The 17929-nt window shown below is 46.0% G+C and overlaps 1 protein-coding gene across 1 annotated transcript; it reads left to right on the forward strand.

Moving 5' to 3' along the window:
• Positions 1–1244: 1244 nt before the first annotated feature.
• On the forward strand, positions 1245–17456 carry DDX18 (DEAD-box helicase 18). The gene is made up of 14 exons (XM_029934688.1): positions 1245–1415; positions 3196–3492; positions 4212–4349; positions 5950–6085; positions 6460–6560; positions 6680–6879; positions 6973–7087; positions 9894–10033; positions 11162–11323; positions 11627–11779; positions 12691–12804; positions 14105–14161; positions 14529–14706; positions 15725–17456. Exons 1-14 carry the CDS (start codon positions 1331–1333, stop codon positions 15865–15867), a joined length of 2019 nt encoding a protein of 672 aa, XP_029790548.1. The 5' UTR covers positions 1245–1330; the 3' UTR covers positions 15868–17456.
• The last annotated feature ends 473 nt before the right edge of the window (positions 17457–17929 follow it).

The following is a 17929-nucleotide window of genomic DNA, read 5'->3' on the forward strand; positions in this document are numbered from 1 at the left end:
GAGCACACACTGATCACATACTCCTAACATAAATATGCTCACAAAATAATTGCCAAATGAGTGAATAATTGATGACTTAATATATTCGGGGGAAGGAGACATTTGCCATGAAGAACCCAAGCAAGAAATTTTTAAAGAGTTACATAAACATACACTGAATAGATACTAAGATAGGGTGTAACAGTGAGGCGCAAAAGGAATTTCAGAGGTGATTGCCATTTCCCCAAACTCTCAGATGTTTTCTGAGATCTGATCTAATGATACTGATTTATTTGCTAGACCTGGTGCTAGAAATTCATTATTAAAAGTGTCTGGACTTTGAACTGCAAGGAGAGTGCAGATTTGCAAAGGTAAAAGTCACAAGGTTATATAACTTGTTTCAAAGAATCATGACCACTGCCAGAGTTAAACTCTAAATATTGTAAATTTAGCTAACAGGTGTTACATTGTCTCGATTTCGGTCCAAAGGAGAAGAATATGTTCCAGGTAGTTACCCCAAGTGACCACTTGCAACTGCCAAAAGCCAAAAGTTCATGGTGTTCCAAGAATTGAAACAAACAGGAAACATGCATAGGGAAGCTCCTCAGTATCGTCCAAAATCTAATTCTTTAATTAAAAATTTTTAACATTTATTCATTTTTGAGAGACAGAGTGTGAGCAGGGAAGGGGTAGAGAGAGAGGGAAACCCAGAATCTGAAGCAGGGTCCAGGCTCTGAGCTGTCAGCACAGAGCCTGATGTGGAGCTCGGACTCACCAGCAGCCAGATCATGACCTGAGCAGAAGTCGGGCGCACTTAACCGACTGAGCCACCCACGTGCCTCACCAAAACCCTATTTTGAATGACTCTCTTTACAATGCTTAACTTTGGAAACTTCTTTCACAACTATAGATGAAATTTAGGTTTTATTTATTTCGATTTTTATTCAATTTTCCAAATAGTCCAGGATACAAAGAGAACAAGCATATAAAATTGGAGACTCAAGAAGACCCTCTGCTCGTCCTTGTTTCTTCAGTATCCTTGTGGACGCTCACACTCCCAGGACCTGCGATGGCCCCGATAGGCTCCGCCAGCTCAGACACATATTATGAACCTGGGCTGGACCTCCGCTCCTCCAGAGGGCGCGGCACAGTCTGGTAGCCAGGGGCAACCGGTCGCCTACGCGCCGGAAGCACTTCCTTCCCAGATGCATTTTTTCCGCTCTACTGTCTTCGAGGGTTTCGAGTGGCGTACTTCCGGCCGACAGAGTTGCACACGTGCGACCGGGGAGGAAGTAACGTCAACCCGGGTACCCGGGCGGTGGCGCCGTAGGGGAATCGGTTCGCCGACACCATGTCGCATCTACCCATGAAACTCCTGCGCAAGAAGATCGAGAAACGGAACCTGAAATTGCGCCAGCGAAACTTAAAGCTGCAGGGTGAGATGCGCGGGCACTGACGGGGCAAGGGTTTGGTTGCTGCGGGAGCCCACACCTGAGAGCCCCTGCGGGCCCGAGGTGGAGCCGCTTCCCCTGAGCACGTGTGCTTGTGGAGAGGGAAGGGCGGCATGGCGGCGTCTCCACTCGGGCCGGCGCGGGTGCCGCTCATCCCGTGCCCGGGATCTGCCCCTGGTCTCTGAGCCTCCGTTTTTTCTTGGCATCAGAGCAGGAGCAGGACGCCTGAGTTCCCACCCAGGCCTGCAGCCGGGCTTCCGGCTAAACCCGCTTGTTCTGCATCCCTCTCATTCTGACTCCCTCCCCACTTTCATGTCCACCCCCCATCCCCTACCCCCCATTCCCAGTCCCACCCCCGCCCCCATTTCCATTCAGACACAGAGAACTTTCTCATTTCCACGCGCCTTCCTTCCACATCTATTTACTGCCTACAGTGCTTCAAAACAAGGTCAGTGTGTCTCATCACAGAGCTTTGCTGATACCACTGTCTTCCCCTACCCACCTCCACTCTCTCGACTCCTGGAGCAAATGCCGTTTGCAGCTCTAGAAGTGCTTCTGCGCGTGTCCAGTGCGTGCCCTATCTTCCCATCGCTCCTAACTTTAGGTTGTGGATTCCTGCAGCATTTCCAGGTATCTGCATCCTTAACAGAAACTTACCTGAAAGGCCGTTACCTGAATGTCACTCACCTTTCTTACCCCCCTCATTTGCAGTCCTAAGTTCCTAACAGTGAACCACAGATCTTGAAGTAGGTTAACCTTTTTTTGGATCCTGTGTAATTTATCAGTCTCCCGAGGGACGATGTTGGATCCTGTATAAACGATCAATCCCGGAGGGCGGTTTCTTATTCTGGTTGGATTTCAGGAGACTTAGAAGAGGACAGGCTTGTGGGTTTTAGAAATCATGGTTTGACTTTCCCTTGTGTTTCCAGTTCATGTAGAATCAGCCTTACTACTTCTTGGTACTTAAAGGTAACAATTAAAAGAAGGCCGTGTTATTTTTTATTTTATGTAAACAGGGAAACTTTTTAAAAGGAATCCCTAGGCATTTATATGTGATAAGTAAGTGGTTCTATTAACAGAATTTTCAATTCACTGCTACCCAGGACAGTTAAGGTTGAATGCTTTAAAGTTATATGAGAAGTACTCGTTGTGAGAATAGCTGTTAAGTGTTTTCTGGAATATTCATTAGTCATATATTTACCTGATATTAAAATGTGTGTTTCTAACTACAGTTGTCTGACCCCGTCTATTTAAATGTGTAACCTCATTGAAGTTTTGCTGTCCCAGATTCATACCTCCTTAAAGACAGAGGTGTGGTTTTTTGAAGTTAAGAAATCAATGTAGCTTTCCCTTTTCCAGCATTTTTCTTTCTGTTTTTAATTTTTTAAATGCTTTTATTTATTATTATTGAGACAGAAACAGAGCATGAGTGGAGGAGGGGCAGAGAGAGAGAGGGAGACACAGAACCGGAAGCAGGCTCCAGGCTCTGAGCTCTCAGCACAGAGCCCGACGCCAGGCTTGAACCCACAGACTATGAGATCATTACCTGAGTCGAATTTGGATGCTTAACTGACTGAGCCACCTAGGCACCCTCAGCATTTTCATTAAAGAACTTTATTTGTCCTATTGTGGAACACCATAAATTATAAGTGGTTTTAATAACGTACATGAAAGGAAAATGAAAGCTAACTCATTTCAGTCATGGATGCTGTGGAGTTTACTTGAGCTTCCAACATTTTTAAGGAAACCTCCCCTTTTTAAACAGGGGCCTCAGATGTGAGCCTCTCAGAAGCACAAAATGGAACCTACCAGAAACTTCCCGAAGAAACTGTGGAGAGTGGGAAGGTTAAAAAATCTCTAAAGAAACAGTCTGTGAATATGGACATGTCAGAAGCCCGGAATGGAGAAATGGCTAAAGAAACAGTGGGAAAAGTGCAAGTTAAAAAAAAGAAAAAGAAACCTACCATAATCATCAACGGAGAAATAGCAACACCGCCCCCCAATTCAGAATCCAAGAAGAAGAAGAAGAAAAGGAGGAAAATGGTGGGTGACGCTGGGCCTGGTGAGTACTTCACTTTCCTTGAATTTCAGGCATTCATGTAGTTTGCATGGTTACCTTTCTGCCTTTGTTCTGTTATTTTTAATGTATTCCTACAGCACACAAGACCCCCATCCTCACTGGTGTGCTAGAAGTTAACCTGGTAGCCAAAGGAAACAGGGTGAGGAGGGGGATGACATTTTCATTTTCATTAAAATACTGGAAAGTGGTGTGACACAATCCGAAGCAGGCTCCAGGCTCTGAGCTGTCAGCACAGAGCCCGACGCGGGGCTCAAACCCACGAACCGTGAGATCGTGACCTGAGCCGAAGTCGGACGCCTAAGCGACTGAGCCACCCAAGTGCCCCAAGCCAGAGTTAGCCTTTTATAGGAGAGTTTGAAAAAACAAAACATTAATCACGGCCCTTTTTCCCCCTAGTGAAATATATGGAATTTGATGTAATTAGAATACTTGAGTTGGTGAGCTTGTCAAAAATGTCTTGGTCATTTAAGGTGTTACAGTAGGCCTGAAAATGTAGTTTTGTTGACAAATCTGCCTGTCCTCCTGCATTTTCAAATCTAAGAAAATCATGAAGAAGAGACATTCTTAGCAAATTAAAACTGAAAATATCCTAAGCTTTTGAAAACATGTCTCTTTGCATTACACATCTTTTTATTTTATGATCCTGTTTGGTATTTTTATTTTAACAAAAATTTGGGGGGTTTTGTCCTTTAAAACCAAAGACACCAAAAAAACAAAAACCGAAGACAAGGGGGAGTCTGAGGAAGATGCACAAGCGCCAGGAGAGCCCGAAGTCTGCACAGAGAAGCTAGATGATCAGGAGGACGGTGAGGTGCCCAGCCTGCCCCTGGGACTGACAGGTAACTTTCAGGGCTGTCCAGGGACACCTTAAAGATGTCATGCCTTTCTGAATTCGAGGATTTGAAGTTTCAGTTGTGACTTAATTTCCCTGGAAGAAGTGAGTATTGACAAGAACTACTTTTGAGCTAGCTACAGCTTGATGTTGCACACTGTGCGCCTTAGTTCTTAGTTTATTTGCATTCCTGGCACTAAATATTTTGATCTGCACACACACAGCTTCTGGAGTTTTTTGTTCCTTTGGGTTTTTGGGGTTGTTGTTTTTAATGTTTATTTTTGAGAGAGAGAGACAGAGTGCAAACGGGAGGGGCAGAAAGAGAGAGGGAAACACTGAATCTGAAGACAGGCTCCAGGCTCTGAGCTGTAAGCACAGAGCCCGAAGTGGGGCTCAAACTCATGGACCATGAGGTCATGACCTGAGCCTAAGTCAGACGCTTAACCGACTGAGCCACCCAGGTGCCCCTGGTTGATTGTTTTCTAAAGCTGATTCCATTTTGCAGTTGGAAAGCCATTGGCTCCGAAGTGTGGAGCTGAGAGGTTTCCTACATGCCCGGTTACAAATAAGGAAGGAGGAGAGTCCGTTATTGAGGGCCCTTTGCCAGGATCATTTCCTCTGGCCTCCGTTTTCTTTTGAAGGTCGGGAGTTGAGACTAGAATCACTTGCTCCAAACCAGAAGTGTCCAGGAGTTACTTGAGTTTTTGGTTTGGGGTTTTTGCTTGTTAAAATACTGAGCCCACCCCCAGGCTGGCTTGATCGGAATTGTAGTGGTTACGGCCTGGGTCTCAGCCAGGGCGGTGACTGGTCATCCCGGTTTACCCGGGATGTGACCAGTGTCAGCATCTGAGGGTCTGCATCCCATAAACTTCCCCCGACCCAGGAGACGTCCAGGTTGACTACCGACATTTTTGGTTTTCCTAACGGGGGGCAGGCTGCCGGCGCTTAGTGGGTGGAGGTCAGGGAGGCAGCTGAACACCCACTAACGCGCAGGACAGCGTCTCAGACCAACGGGTTGCGCAGCCCAAGTGTCAGCTGTGTCAGGGCGGGAGCGTCCGTAGCTAATCAGCAGGAGCGGGTATGGGGCGGGAGCGCCCAGTGAGGTTGATCCTTTGCCCTGCACACCCGATGTGCGGGTTCAGTCTAGTTGTGTGTGGCTTTGTCTCACCTTCTCAGGTGTCTTTTTGGAATGAGATTCACAGCTCTCTTGATTGACTTTACACTCAGTTTTTATCATACTTGATGCTTTAACTCTTTATTTCAGATTGTTTAAACATTTCGTTCCTCTCACTCACCCCCATGCTTAACATTCTCGTTTCATACAAGTCCCTCAATTACACACACACACTCCATCCTTTACTGTTTGTTCCAGTACGGGTTCTGCACTTCACACAGCCATCAGCAGTGGAGAAACTCCAAAAGTAAGGGTCTGGGTCTTAGTGTTAAATAGCAGTGGTTAGGGTTTAGTCTTTCTTACTGGATGAAGCTCCTCTAAGCTTGATTCCCACCCAGAAATGTTTTCAAACAGCAAAGCTAACTGCATAACTGTAGCAATATGAACTACTTAAATTGATAAATTTACTAATCATAAAATGTCTTTTGCGTAGGAGCTTTTGAGGATACTTCATTTGCTTCTCTTACCGATCTTGTCAATGAGAACACTCTGCGGGCGATAAAAGAAATGGGTTTTACAAACATGACTGAAATTCAACACAAAAGTATCAGACCACTTCTGGAAGGCAGGTATGATTAACATTGATGTTGGGGCATTAGTCTCTATTTAGTGCTAGTAGTTTAGAAAGAAAACGCCAGTACATTGTGTTGATTTCCGCACTATGTTTGGTTGATACATCCACACTTCATTAAACTCTTTAAGTTACTGGTGTTTGGAAAAAAATAAAAAAGAGTTCATTTCTGTTTTATAGCACAATTCTTATTTCCTAGATATTTAATCTCTGTGATTGATTTTGATGATAAACTAGGGACTTTGTTTTTCGTATTCATATTCTAGCTTTAATGCCTCAAATATGATAGTACGTGGTAAATAAGGTATTCAGTAAATACTTGTTGACTAGATTGACTAAATCTCTCTTTTCCTTTCCGTTTTTAATATTCAGGGATCTTCTAGCAGCTGCAAAAACAGGCAGCGGTAAAACTCTGGCATTTCTCATTCCTGCCGTTGAACTCATTGTCAAGTTGAAGTTCATGCCTAGGAACGGTGAGTCTGTGGTCTGGTTGGTTCTGCCGGTATCTGACAGGAAGTTCGTCATAAGTGTTACTGACTCACGGCAGTACCTGCAGTTCGGTTTTTACCGTGTGTGATATTTTGCCTTTTAGGAACAGGAGTCCTTATTCTCTCACCTACCAGGGAGCTGGCCATGCAGACTTTCGGGGTCCTCAAGGAGCTGATGACGTACCACGTTCACACATACGGGTTAATCATGGGTGGCAGCAACAGATCTGCGGAAGCACAGAAACTTGGTAATGGGATCAACATCATCGTGGCCACACCAGGCCGCCTCCTGGACCACATGCAGGTGAGACGGCGCTGTGATGTGCCCCTGTCTCTTTGTCTCGTGTGAAACACAAACCTGGTGGCTAACACATTTCTCTTGGCCTTTGTCTGTTAGAATACCCCGGGCTTTATGTATAAAAATCTCCAGTGCCTGGTGATTGATGAGGCTGATCGTATCTTGGATGTCGGGTTTGAAGAGGAATTAAAACAGATCATTAAACTTCTGCCAAGTAAGTTGGTAATATCTGCATGTGGTTTGCAAAGTAGTCGTTGGGAGTGAATGAAGGTTCCTCTGTGAAAACTTTTCTTCCAGAATTTTAACGGAGCCAGGTGCAGGAGCTGTGCTGAGGAGTTTGCAGGGCAGGCATCAGCCTTAACAGAAACTTAGTACAGTGGTTTTGCCCTGTTAGAGATTATGGTGTAAGCTAGACGGTCTGGGGTATGTCTCACTCCCGTCTGCTCCCAGCACCCCAGCTCTTGTGCTCACCCAACCTAGTGTCTCTCAGGTAGCCACAAACGTGTTACATACTTTGGTTGTAGTATTCATGACATTATAAACTCCTTATGTCTGTAATAGGGCCATGATTCCATTCATCATGGTTTTTTAATGCGTTATTGAGGTGTAGTTGATACGGTCTATACATATTTTAAGTACACAGTTGGATGAGTTTTGACCTGTTTGCACCTATGAAAGCATCCGCACAATCGCTACAGTGAACATGCCCATAATGGTCAGAAGTCTTTGTGTGCCTTAGTAATAATCCCTCGCTGTCCCCTTCAGAAGGTGCACCCTCTCCTCCCCCCACAGCTGCTCACGCTCTTCTCTGCCAGGGGGTCACCCATGTGCTTTTTGTCACCGTAGATCAGTTGCGTTTTCTTGAGCATTACCAATGGAATTCTGTGGTCAAACTCTTCCTGTCTGGTTTCTTTTGCGTTTCCTCCAAGCTGTTGCACGTGCCTGTACTTTATTGGATTCTTAAGAAGCCTGGCATGGAACTCGGGCACCACACCCCTGGGAGCGGGCTGGCTGGGGCGTGTTTAGCTTGTAGCATTTTACATTCCCATCAGCAGTGGCCGGGCTCCCTGTTCTCTAATCTGTCTTGAAATTAGGTGGTATTGACCCCAACTCCGTTCTTTTTCAAAATTGTTTTGGCTTTTCTGTTGTTTCCATTTCTGTATAAATTTTAGAATCACTGTGTCCACTTCTACCCCACAAACCTCTGGGATCAAGGTTGGTATTGTACCGAATATAGATCATTGGTAGAAGACAGTAGTAAGTCTTTCAACCCATGAATAAGCTTTGTCTCCATTTATTTGCTCCTTGTTTTCTGTCAACAGTGTTTGAGTTTTCAGTGTACAAATTTTTTCACATCTTCTATTAGGTGTAGCCCTAAGTATTTCATTAAAATTTCAACTTCAATTGCTCATTGCTTGTATATACAAATGCAGTTGATTATTGTGTATTGGTCCTGTATCTTGCCAAGTAATTATTATATTCAATCGGACTGTTCATTATGACCCTCCAGATGAACCCACCCACTAAATTTTCTGCGTAAGCAGTTGTGTCATCTACAAATTTAGAAGCAGATAAAATGCTTGCTTTTCTTCCTGCCTGGCTGCACTGGCTGGAGCACCCAGTACAGGACCGACCAGGAGGGCAAGCGCAGGCATCTCTTGTCGTCTTCTTGATCACAGTAAAGAAAGCACTCACTCGTTCTCTGTTAGGTATGATACAGCTGTAGATTTTTTTGTAGATGCCCTTTACCAGATGGAGGATGCAGATGATCGCTTCTGTTCCTGGTTTGCTGCTATTGTTTTATTTTTGTTTCTCTGCACATACTAAATTATTTTTATTAATCCAGAAGGATGCGCTACAGATAATGTACAGTATGAACATTTCTTCATCACAGAAATGCTTCCAAACCATTAAACGGAACAGAAACATCACACTAAGAGATAGATATCATGGGGGGGCCCCTGGGTGGCGCAGTTGGTTAAGCGTCTGACTCTTGATCTCAGCTCAGGTCATGATCTCACAGTATGTGAGTTCATGACCCGCATCAGGCTCTATGCTGAGGGCGCAGAACTTGCTTAGGATTATGTCTCTCCTTCTCTCTGCCCCTCCCCAACTTGTGCTCTCTTGACCTCAAAATAAATAAATTTTTTTTAAGCTAAAAAAAAGATGTTAAATTTTACCAAATGCTTTTACCATGTCTATTAAAATGGTGAGATGTTAGGGTGCCTGGGCAGCTCAGTTGGTTGAGCACTGACTTCAGCTCAGGTCATGCTCTCATGGTTCGTGAGTTTGAGCCCCGCATCAGGCTCAGAGCATGGATCCCAATTCAGACTGTTTCTCCCTGTCTCTTGCCCCTCCCCCACTCACACTGTCTGTCTCTCTCTTTTTTGCTCAAAAACAAAATATTAAGGAAAATGATCAGGTGTTTTTTCTTTAAATTTGCTAAAATAGTAAATTACATTGGTCATTTTTAAATGAAGCCAGCCCTGGATTCCTGGAGTTAACCCCACTTAGTCGTGATGCATTATTCTTTTTTACATGTTATATTTACCTTTGCTGAAATTGTATTTAGAAATTTTACATCTGTGCCCATAAATCATTATTGGGTTGGGTATCAGGGTAATAGCTGGCTTCAAAGAATGAATTGGGAAGTAAAAACTCTCTTCAAGTCTTGGAGAGATGGTGAGGAATCAGTAATACTTTTTCTTTAAACTTTTGATGGGATTGATCAGTTTCCACTGATACTTTGGGGCTGGAGTTTCCTTTATGTGATAATTTTGGCTACAGCTCCAGAGCTATTTGGGTTTTCTGTTTCTTCTCGAGTGAGGTTTAGCCATTTGTCCTTCTTATCGAAGGTGGTCAAATTTATAGACCTGTAGTTGTGTGTAATATTTGCGTCTTAAGGTCAGTAGTCACATCACATGTCCCATTCCTGATAGTTCCACTCAGCTTTCTACTTATGAGGCAGTTCTGAGGATTCCCAGAAACAGCTGGGTTATTTTTACACATTCCTGTTGCAGCACGCAGGCAGACCATGCTCTTTTCTGCCACACAAACTCGGAAAGTTGAAGACTTGGCGAGGATTTCTCTGAAAAAGGAGCCATTGTATGTTGGTGTGGATGATGATAAAGCTAACGCAACAGTGGATGGTCTTGAGCAGGTACTTGGGTCTCCATCTTACATTGAAGGCGCATCTTTGTGTCCTTGTAACTGTTTGTAGGACCGTCCCAAAAGCAGATGGATTAATGAACTTTTAATTCAAATATATGAATTTAAGTATTGGATCTCTGGTTTTCCTGGTACCAAGTGTCTTAAACTATGAATAATTTGATCAGCTCTCTTTATTCCATCTCTTAAATATTTCTTGCCACATAGGAACATCAATCACTACCAATTGTAAATGCAGTAAAAAAAAAAAAAAGTCTTTTATTTAGCACTTTATTCTAAGATGCAAGGTGAGTTAGCAGATGGAGAGTCTGGTTTCAGGAACATTGCTGTGAAAAAATGGAAATGAGGTGACGAACCCAAACTAGGTGGATTAAAAGTAGAACCTAACGGGCATCTGGGTGGCGCAGTCAATTAAGCCTCTGACTTCGGCTCGGCTGACAATCTTGTGGTTCATGAATTTGAGCCCTGCATCGGGCTCTGTGCTGACAGCTCAGAGCCTGGAGCCTGATTCCGATTCTGCGTCTCCCTCTCCCACTGCCTCTTCTCCTCCTGCACTCTGTATCTGTCTCTCAAAAATAAATAAACGTTAAAAATTTTTTAATAAAAAGAAAATAGAACCTTAAGGTTGAGTCTTTTAATGAATATCTTTTAATGAATAAAATATTTCAAATAATCTAGCTTAAAATCTTTCTGTTGGTTGTATATTTTAAGAAATACATTTGGTCACCCTTGTTGTCTTGTTTAGGACAGTGCACTTAGGCCATGGGTACTTGCGATCTTGCTTTTAAGGACCTTTGTAAAAATGAAGCATTGATATGCTTTGAGGGCTCCCAGTGAGTAGAGATGTTACCGTGTTGTGGTTGCATGAGCTGTTGGTAACAGAGAAGTCTGTAGTCTCAGAAATTTGGGAAATACTTAGTATGTAGTGATTGCACGCAGTCAAAGGAACCAAAAGAACTAAAATTAGTCTCATTTTAGGAATGCTCTGTTCAATGGAGACAGTGATCGCTGTAGGTAAAGCATGACCGTGCCATGTGTGATGTTCATCTGTGCTCTCCCTCAAATCACGGTGGTTCATGAAGCTGAAAACGTCTGGTCGTTTTCACCTGTTCTCTTCTAGGGGTATGTTATCTGTCCCTCCGAAAAGAGATTCCTCCTCCTCTTTACATTCCTTAAGAAGAACCGGAAGAAGAAACTGATGGTCTTCTTCTCATCCTGTATGTCGGTGAAGTACCACTATGAGTTGCTGAACTACATCGATTTGCCTGTCCTGGCCATTCATGTACGTGACTATCATGAGTTTATTGAAAGCAGTTACACTACCAAGTTCTGTGGATCGTGGGTTTTGCAGTATTGCTCTTTCTAAATCTAGAACGATCCCATGTGGAGGGAGCTTTGCTGGGTGGAGAGGGGTGAGGACCACAAAGGGTAAGAGACACCATCCCCTTAGAGAAATAGGACACAAGCCAGAGAGTGAAACTGAAATGAAGGTTAAGTAGTTCCACTGCCTGGAGGGTGGACACCGAGACCTCACAGAAATGAAGTCCAGTTTGCAGCTCTCATGGATGTTGTGATTTGATTCTAGGGAAGGCAGAAGCAAAATAAGCGTACGACCACATTCTTCCAGTTCTGCAATGCAGATTCTGGGATACTGCTGTGTACAGATGTGGCGGCCAGAGGGCTGGACATTCCTGAAGTCGACTGGATCGTGCAGTATGACCCCCCAGATGACCCAAAGGTACCTGGCGTCCTTGGAGCTTCTCTGCATTGGCTCTCCATTAAGGACTGAACTTACCAGTTTCCTGGAGAAATAACCATGTTTCATATTCAAAGGCTTATCCATTAGTTACTCGGGTCATGGGGTTTTTTCGTTTGTGTGGTTTGTTTTTTAAAGTTTATTCATTTAGAGAGAGAGACATGTGCACGAGAGAATTTGCAAGCACGCTCTGCACTGGTGGTGTGGAGCCCAGCCTGGGGCTCAGACTCCCTAACCATGAGATCATGACCTGAGCCGAAACCCAGAGTGGGCCACTTAACTGAGTGAGCCCCCCAGGCTCCCCTGGGATCATGTTTCATTGTACACGGGCGGCAGTATTTCTCTGCTGCTGGGAATGTGGAGGGCTTTTGCTGATCCGAAGGGGATGTGCAAGATTGGACAGGCCTCAGTGAGGCTGAAGTCAGGAATTCATGTCCTTGAAGTGGTCTGTTGAGAGCAGTAGGTTTTAGAAGGAAATAAAGTTTGCTTCCAGAAATAGAGATTGATTCTGCAGCGTATGTAGAAAGATAAGTTTTATTAAATATTTTCAACGAGAAATAGATTACAGAAGTTGTCACCTAGCATCAAAACATGTTCAAAAAGTTATTTTGAAGATGAAGCACACTTAGCATTAATAGTCAGTTTTTTAGATCATAGAATTAGTGTGAATATTGTGTCCAGGGAGTGTCGGCCTCGGCCATTGCCCTGATAGCCCTCCAGTGATGGCACATGCGGAAGCAGGGACATGGAGAAGGCGTGGGGACACAGTCCTGGGGGAAGAGCACCACCTCATCCAGATGTGCTGCCACGCTTCTGTCCTCCACGTGGTCCTGGAAATTCAGGCTCCCGTGGAAGTTGGTGTGTTAATTCCGGTCTTTCTGTCTCCACCGAAGGAATATATTCATCGAGTGGGAAGAACAGCCCGAGGCCTAAATGGAAGAGGGCATGCCTTGCTCATCCTGCGCCCGGAAGAACTGGGTTTCCTTCGTTACTTGAAGCAATCCAAGGTAAGGATACCAGTTCGGAGACTCAGGCTGGGAACAGCCCCGTCTCGGTAGGGCCTTCGTGCCCGCGCCACTGGCCTGGAGCACCACTGCTGGACGGGTCTGAGGTCGGGCGTTCTCGCGCTGCTGTGGGGACAGAACGGTTGGGCGGGGCGGGCCTCTGCTGCCCCACCGAGCTCATCCTGGCCGCGGGCCCTGCCCTTTGCCCAGAGCCCTGTTTGAAACCTGCATCACACCTGGTCGCCTCTACCTGCCGCCCTGCTGTGGCCTGTTTTCCCCCAGACTTCATTCACTCTTGCTGCCACCTCCCCCTCCTGTCTTGTATTCATGGACTCTCTTTTACCTCCAGTCTCTCCAGGGACCATCCCCTGTCTTCTACTAGAACAGCTTTGACCCTAAACCCGCTCTCTGTCCTCTCCTCCATCATGGCTGCCACCAATGGCCTTTATTTTGCTTCGGAAAGCAGTTTTTATCTTCGCTTCTTAGCGTGCGCCCACCCTAATCTGGCTCTCGCCTTGATCTATCCACCAAACCTGACTTTGTTAGAATCCCCAGCGGCCTCTTTTTTGCTCCATCTGGTGCACACCGGTCGGGCCTTCTCTAGACATTCAGCGCCCCCGGCACAGTCTGACCAGGTGGCCTTGCCTCCATCCTGCGAGTACGAGCAGTTCCCAGAAACGCTTTGCACCTTCTCTCTGGCGTGCCCCCTTTCCTGGATCGCTAGAACGCTTCTGGTCTCAGCGAGCTGGGCTGTCGTCTGGGAGGCCATCCTGACCTCCTGTCGTCCCTGGGCCACAGCACGCGTGCTCGTCCTGCCGTCCTATCCCGTGCCTGTCTTCCCTGCACGGTGGCGGGCTCTGGGGGTCCCAGCGATTTTCCAGCTCCTCTCGGAAGTCTGGCCGTTTTGCAGTTATCAGTTACGTGATGGCTGCTGAGAGATCCTTCCTGTGGAAGTTTGTGGTCCTCGTGACCTCTGGCCATCATAGAGGCGTCAGGCTGCCACTAGGTGCATCCAGAGATCCTTAGCAGAGGAGAGCACTTCGTTAACTGTCTGTGTTCAGCACAATCCACGTGAAGTTAGAGGTGAGATGCGACTGTTCCACCAGCTTCGGGAGACGGGAGCAGCCGTCCGTCGTGAGGGAGTTGTGCAGGCCTGGCGGTCCGCCTCTCTTTGGTACCTCTTCAGCTGCGTCGGCTCCGGCTCTTCCCAACTCTTCATGGCACGCTTGTCGCTGCTCGTTCATCTGATTGTCTGAACGATGATCTGTCCTGGGTTACTAATCTTTGTGCTTCTGTTTTCTAGGTGCCGTTAAGTGAATTTGAGTTTTCCTGGTCCAAAATTTCTGACATTCAGTCTCAGGTGTGTGTGTATTTCTGTTTCTGTTTCGTGAGTAAGAGGCAGCCTCATCCGGGGTACTGCCTTTAGAGTGTTCACTGGTAATTACTGTGCTCTGCATCTCCCCTTCCCGTGAAACAAGAGGTTTGAACTGTGTGTTCTTTCAAGGTTCTTGACGTGCGGGAACATCCCAGTGTCCCTGCCTTGTTCCAGTTCACACCCTACGAGAACTTTGACGTTACTCTTACCGCACCTTCATCTTGCAAATATGACAAAACTTGGAGCAAGTGTTTTAGAACACGTGTTTTTCTACAGGAAGGTTTTGTTCTAATGATATGTATGAAGTCTGCTTTTGTATCATATTGAAACCAATGTTTCTTTTTTCTTTTAGCTTGAAAAGTTGATTGAAAAGAACTACTTCCTTCATAAGTCAGCCCAGGAAGCATATAAGTCCTATATTCGAGCATATGATTCTCATTCTCTGAAGCAGATCTTTAACGTTAATAACTTAAATTTGCCTCAAGTTGCTCTGTCATTCGGCTTCAAGGTGCCTCCTTTTGTTGATCTGAGTATCCTTTGTTGTTGGGAATTCACACAAAAGGTTGACGGGGACATTCGGGCCTAGCACTTGGTTTGCTGTATGCTCTGGCTGAGGTCTGGAAGCCCGGGAATGCCTTCTGAGCACGGCAGGGATTAATTGTCGCCCTGGGGATTCCAGAAACAAGACAGCTGTGATTTGGCCTAAAACAACAAAGGGATTTCGCAAACCATGAAAGCCAGAGAGTTGTGCATTCCAGAGAGAAAGGCAGAGGGGCAGAATTAGAATTGCAGGGCCCGGTGGTTGTGAGGCCTCCCTGCACGAGATCTGAGGTCTCAGGAGATCGAGAGGAGACCTGAGAGTTTTTGTCCCCTTAGAGCCACTGAAGGATTTCATACAAGGAAGCTGCAAGGTTAGCAAAAGAAAAAAGACCTAAGTGCTACTCAGGGTAAAAGTCCAAGGAAACCCCTCCCGTTGCTTCTGTGCAGTTGATAGCGTACTTTGTCCTCACGGTTTTGAGAGTCAGCAGCCAGCCAAAGTGAGGCCCGTTACCACTCTGACACTGACTCCCGAGGGGACGAGATTGGGGGTCACCACCCCCTCGTGGGCAGTGAGGAAACAGCTGTCAGGATCAATGCTTGCTCAGCCATGTGAAGGGAAGGACGCCTTCAGTGGGTTAAACGTTCCGGGATCCCCTCAGGACAGAGGGGAGAGTCATTTGTGTGGACACTGAGGGTGGTCAGTAAACTCGCTACTTTACCTCTCAGCTCCTTATGAGGAATGGTCTTCAGTTTCATTGTGTGGAGAACACAATTAACAGGACTGTTACCTTAGAATTAAAAATCACAGCTGCTCATTTTAGGCCATGATCAAGTGGCCACTCCAGACTTCCTGGAAGTGTCACCCAGGCCTTTGTTGACCTTTCCGTGGTGCAGGGAGGGGATGTGGCAGCAGAGCAGTGGTGGCCATGCCGGGTCGTGCTCTGTGTGGACGGTAGGTGGGAGTTCATTCTCTTTGCTTTGCTTGATTTCCTTAACCTCCGCCTTTAGACGTGAACACCAATGACGGCAAGCTTAAAAAGAGAGGAGGTGGTGGCGGATTCGGCTTCCAGAAAGCCAGGAAAGTCGAGAAGTCCAGAATCTTCAAGCACATTAGCAAGAAGTCATCCGACCGCCGGCAGTTCTCCCACTGAAGACACACCTTCCTTTCTCCCTAAATAGCTTTGTCCAGAAATGTGTTTTTCCCTTTTCTCTAACAGAGGGAGGTTTGTGGCTTCAGGACTGGGACTGATTGAGCAGGAGTATATAAACTGACTCGGGGTGTAAGCACTGGGCACCGATCACTTCCAGCAAATACCTCTCTTACCTGGGGATGTACAAAACAAGAGTTCATATTTTTAGGTTGCTCAAGGGCAAAACAAAGGATCTCTTGGATAGAATATTTTAATTCTTTTTCCTCTAAGTTTGTCATTGTTTTAATAGAATTCTTTCTGTCCCTTTCCCTCCCCGGTGGCTGCGGATCTTGGTGGCAGGGATTGCTGCGCCAGCCTGCAGTAAAGGCAGTGACCTGAGGCTCTGAACCGGGTGCTGGTGGCAATGATGCAGAAAATTGTCTCTGCTTATTTGGTTTTGTTTTTGGTTGTTTCTTGGACTTTAACCAAGGTCTTGACCTCCCCTGAAAACGCTGTGTATCTAGGAAGCACCTTAGCTCAGAGGCGGCGCTGATTTTGATACAGGCCAGGTGTTAAAACAGTGAGCCTTTCCCGTCTTGCTTTTTAAAAAGGGTGAGAAGTAAGGGCCATTTGTCATTGTTAGCTGAGTAGAGCCCCCTCAGCACTCCCAGCGTTTGTTGGGAGCAGTGGGAATCAGATTTTTGAGCCTCATTTGCGCCAGTACAAGTGCAGTACTTCTCTGTTTTCCATTTTGATAACATAGCGAAAATCTTTCCGGAAAAGGCACAGAGTGGTGACACCTCTCATTCAGCTTTGCTTCAGGTGGTTTGGATTTTGGTGAACCCTTCCAACCCTGCAGGGCACCAAGGAGGCCAAGCATCTTTTTGAGAAAAATCGCCGCTTTCAGATGCATGAAGGAAAGATAGATTTACGATGCAGATTGGAAATGAGCAGAGGTCAGAGAGAGCGGCACAGATGGGTTGAGTCAGGTGGGGGGTTTGTTGTGGGAGCTCCTGACTTTTCGTGTTTCCTGGGTCTTGTTTTCTCTCCAGTACATTTTGTGACTGTAAAATGTTTATTAGATTTGTATCAATTTGAAACCAAAGTCGTTCAGCGTGATTTTGCTATTATGCCAGGTAATAGTGATAGATTCCTGTTAAAATAAGCACAACTGAGAATGTCAAATGTGGAGGAAACAGCCTGATAAAAATAGCATCTCTGGAGTGAGGAAAAGAAAGAAGAGTGATATTCTTCATCTGGACTCGACCACTGTCCCCTTGTCCCCTTGGCTGGAGCTGTCCTGGGGTTCAGGCCCTGACCGCCGGACTCCTGGCTTTCAGTAACTGGTCCTCTAAGACCTCTGGTGACTTGTGTTTCTTGTTTCAGAAGTCATCGTGTCTCAGAAAATACACAAAGACAAAGAGAACATTTAATCCACAACAGGAGTAAATCCTGTCAGTATTTCTGTACAGACTCATCCAGTGTTTTATATGCATAGTTTTACATTTTTTTTTATCAGCAGTGAAGCCCTCCTCTACCCCAGCTTGTAACCGGCTTGTTTCATAACATGCGATTTTCCTGGGTCATTAAATAATTCCGTCAGTTTTGTATTCCCTTTGTACCACATTCTCGTAAGTTTTGTTCCATCTGCCCAGACCAAGGTTCCAGGTGCCTGCTGGTCACAGAGGTCTCGTGCCATGGTTGACCCTCATTATGAGTAGAAGTCAGTCTGCGGAGATGTTGGGGGCTCAGGACGTAAGCAGAAGGAAGGGGGGTTGTTTCTATGGTAAAGGTTTCTTTCAGGGGCTTGCTGAGTCAGGAGGCTCTTCTGGCAGGGTGTCCAGACGAGGGACCTCTGGCCAGTCCTGGGCCACCTGGCAGGGATTCCGATGCGAGGGAGCCAGCACTAGAGTCATGGACGAGGTCAGGGCAGCCATGTGCCAGGCTCGCTTGCACAGAGAGGAGGGGGTCCTTAGACCTCTGTGCTGAGAGCGCAGCTGCCGGGGGTGGGTGTGGGGCCAAGAATGTGACCAGTGGGATTTAGTGGCTTCAGTCAGGAAGGGTGGGCAGCTCACACAGACAG

Source organism: Suricata suricatta, chromosome 3 (genome assembly GCF_006229205.1).
Source record: "Suricata suricatta isolate VVHF042 chromosome 3, meerkat_22Aug2017_6uvM2_HiC, whole genome shotgun sequence".
Lineage (NCBI taxonomy): Eukaryota > Metazoa > Chordata > Mammalia > Carnivora > Herpestidae > Suricata > Suricata suricatta.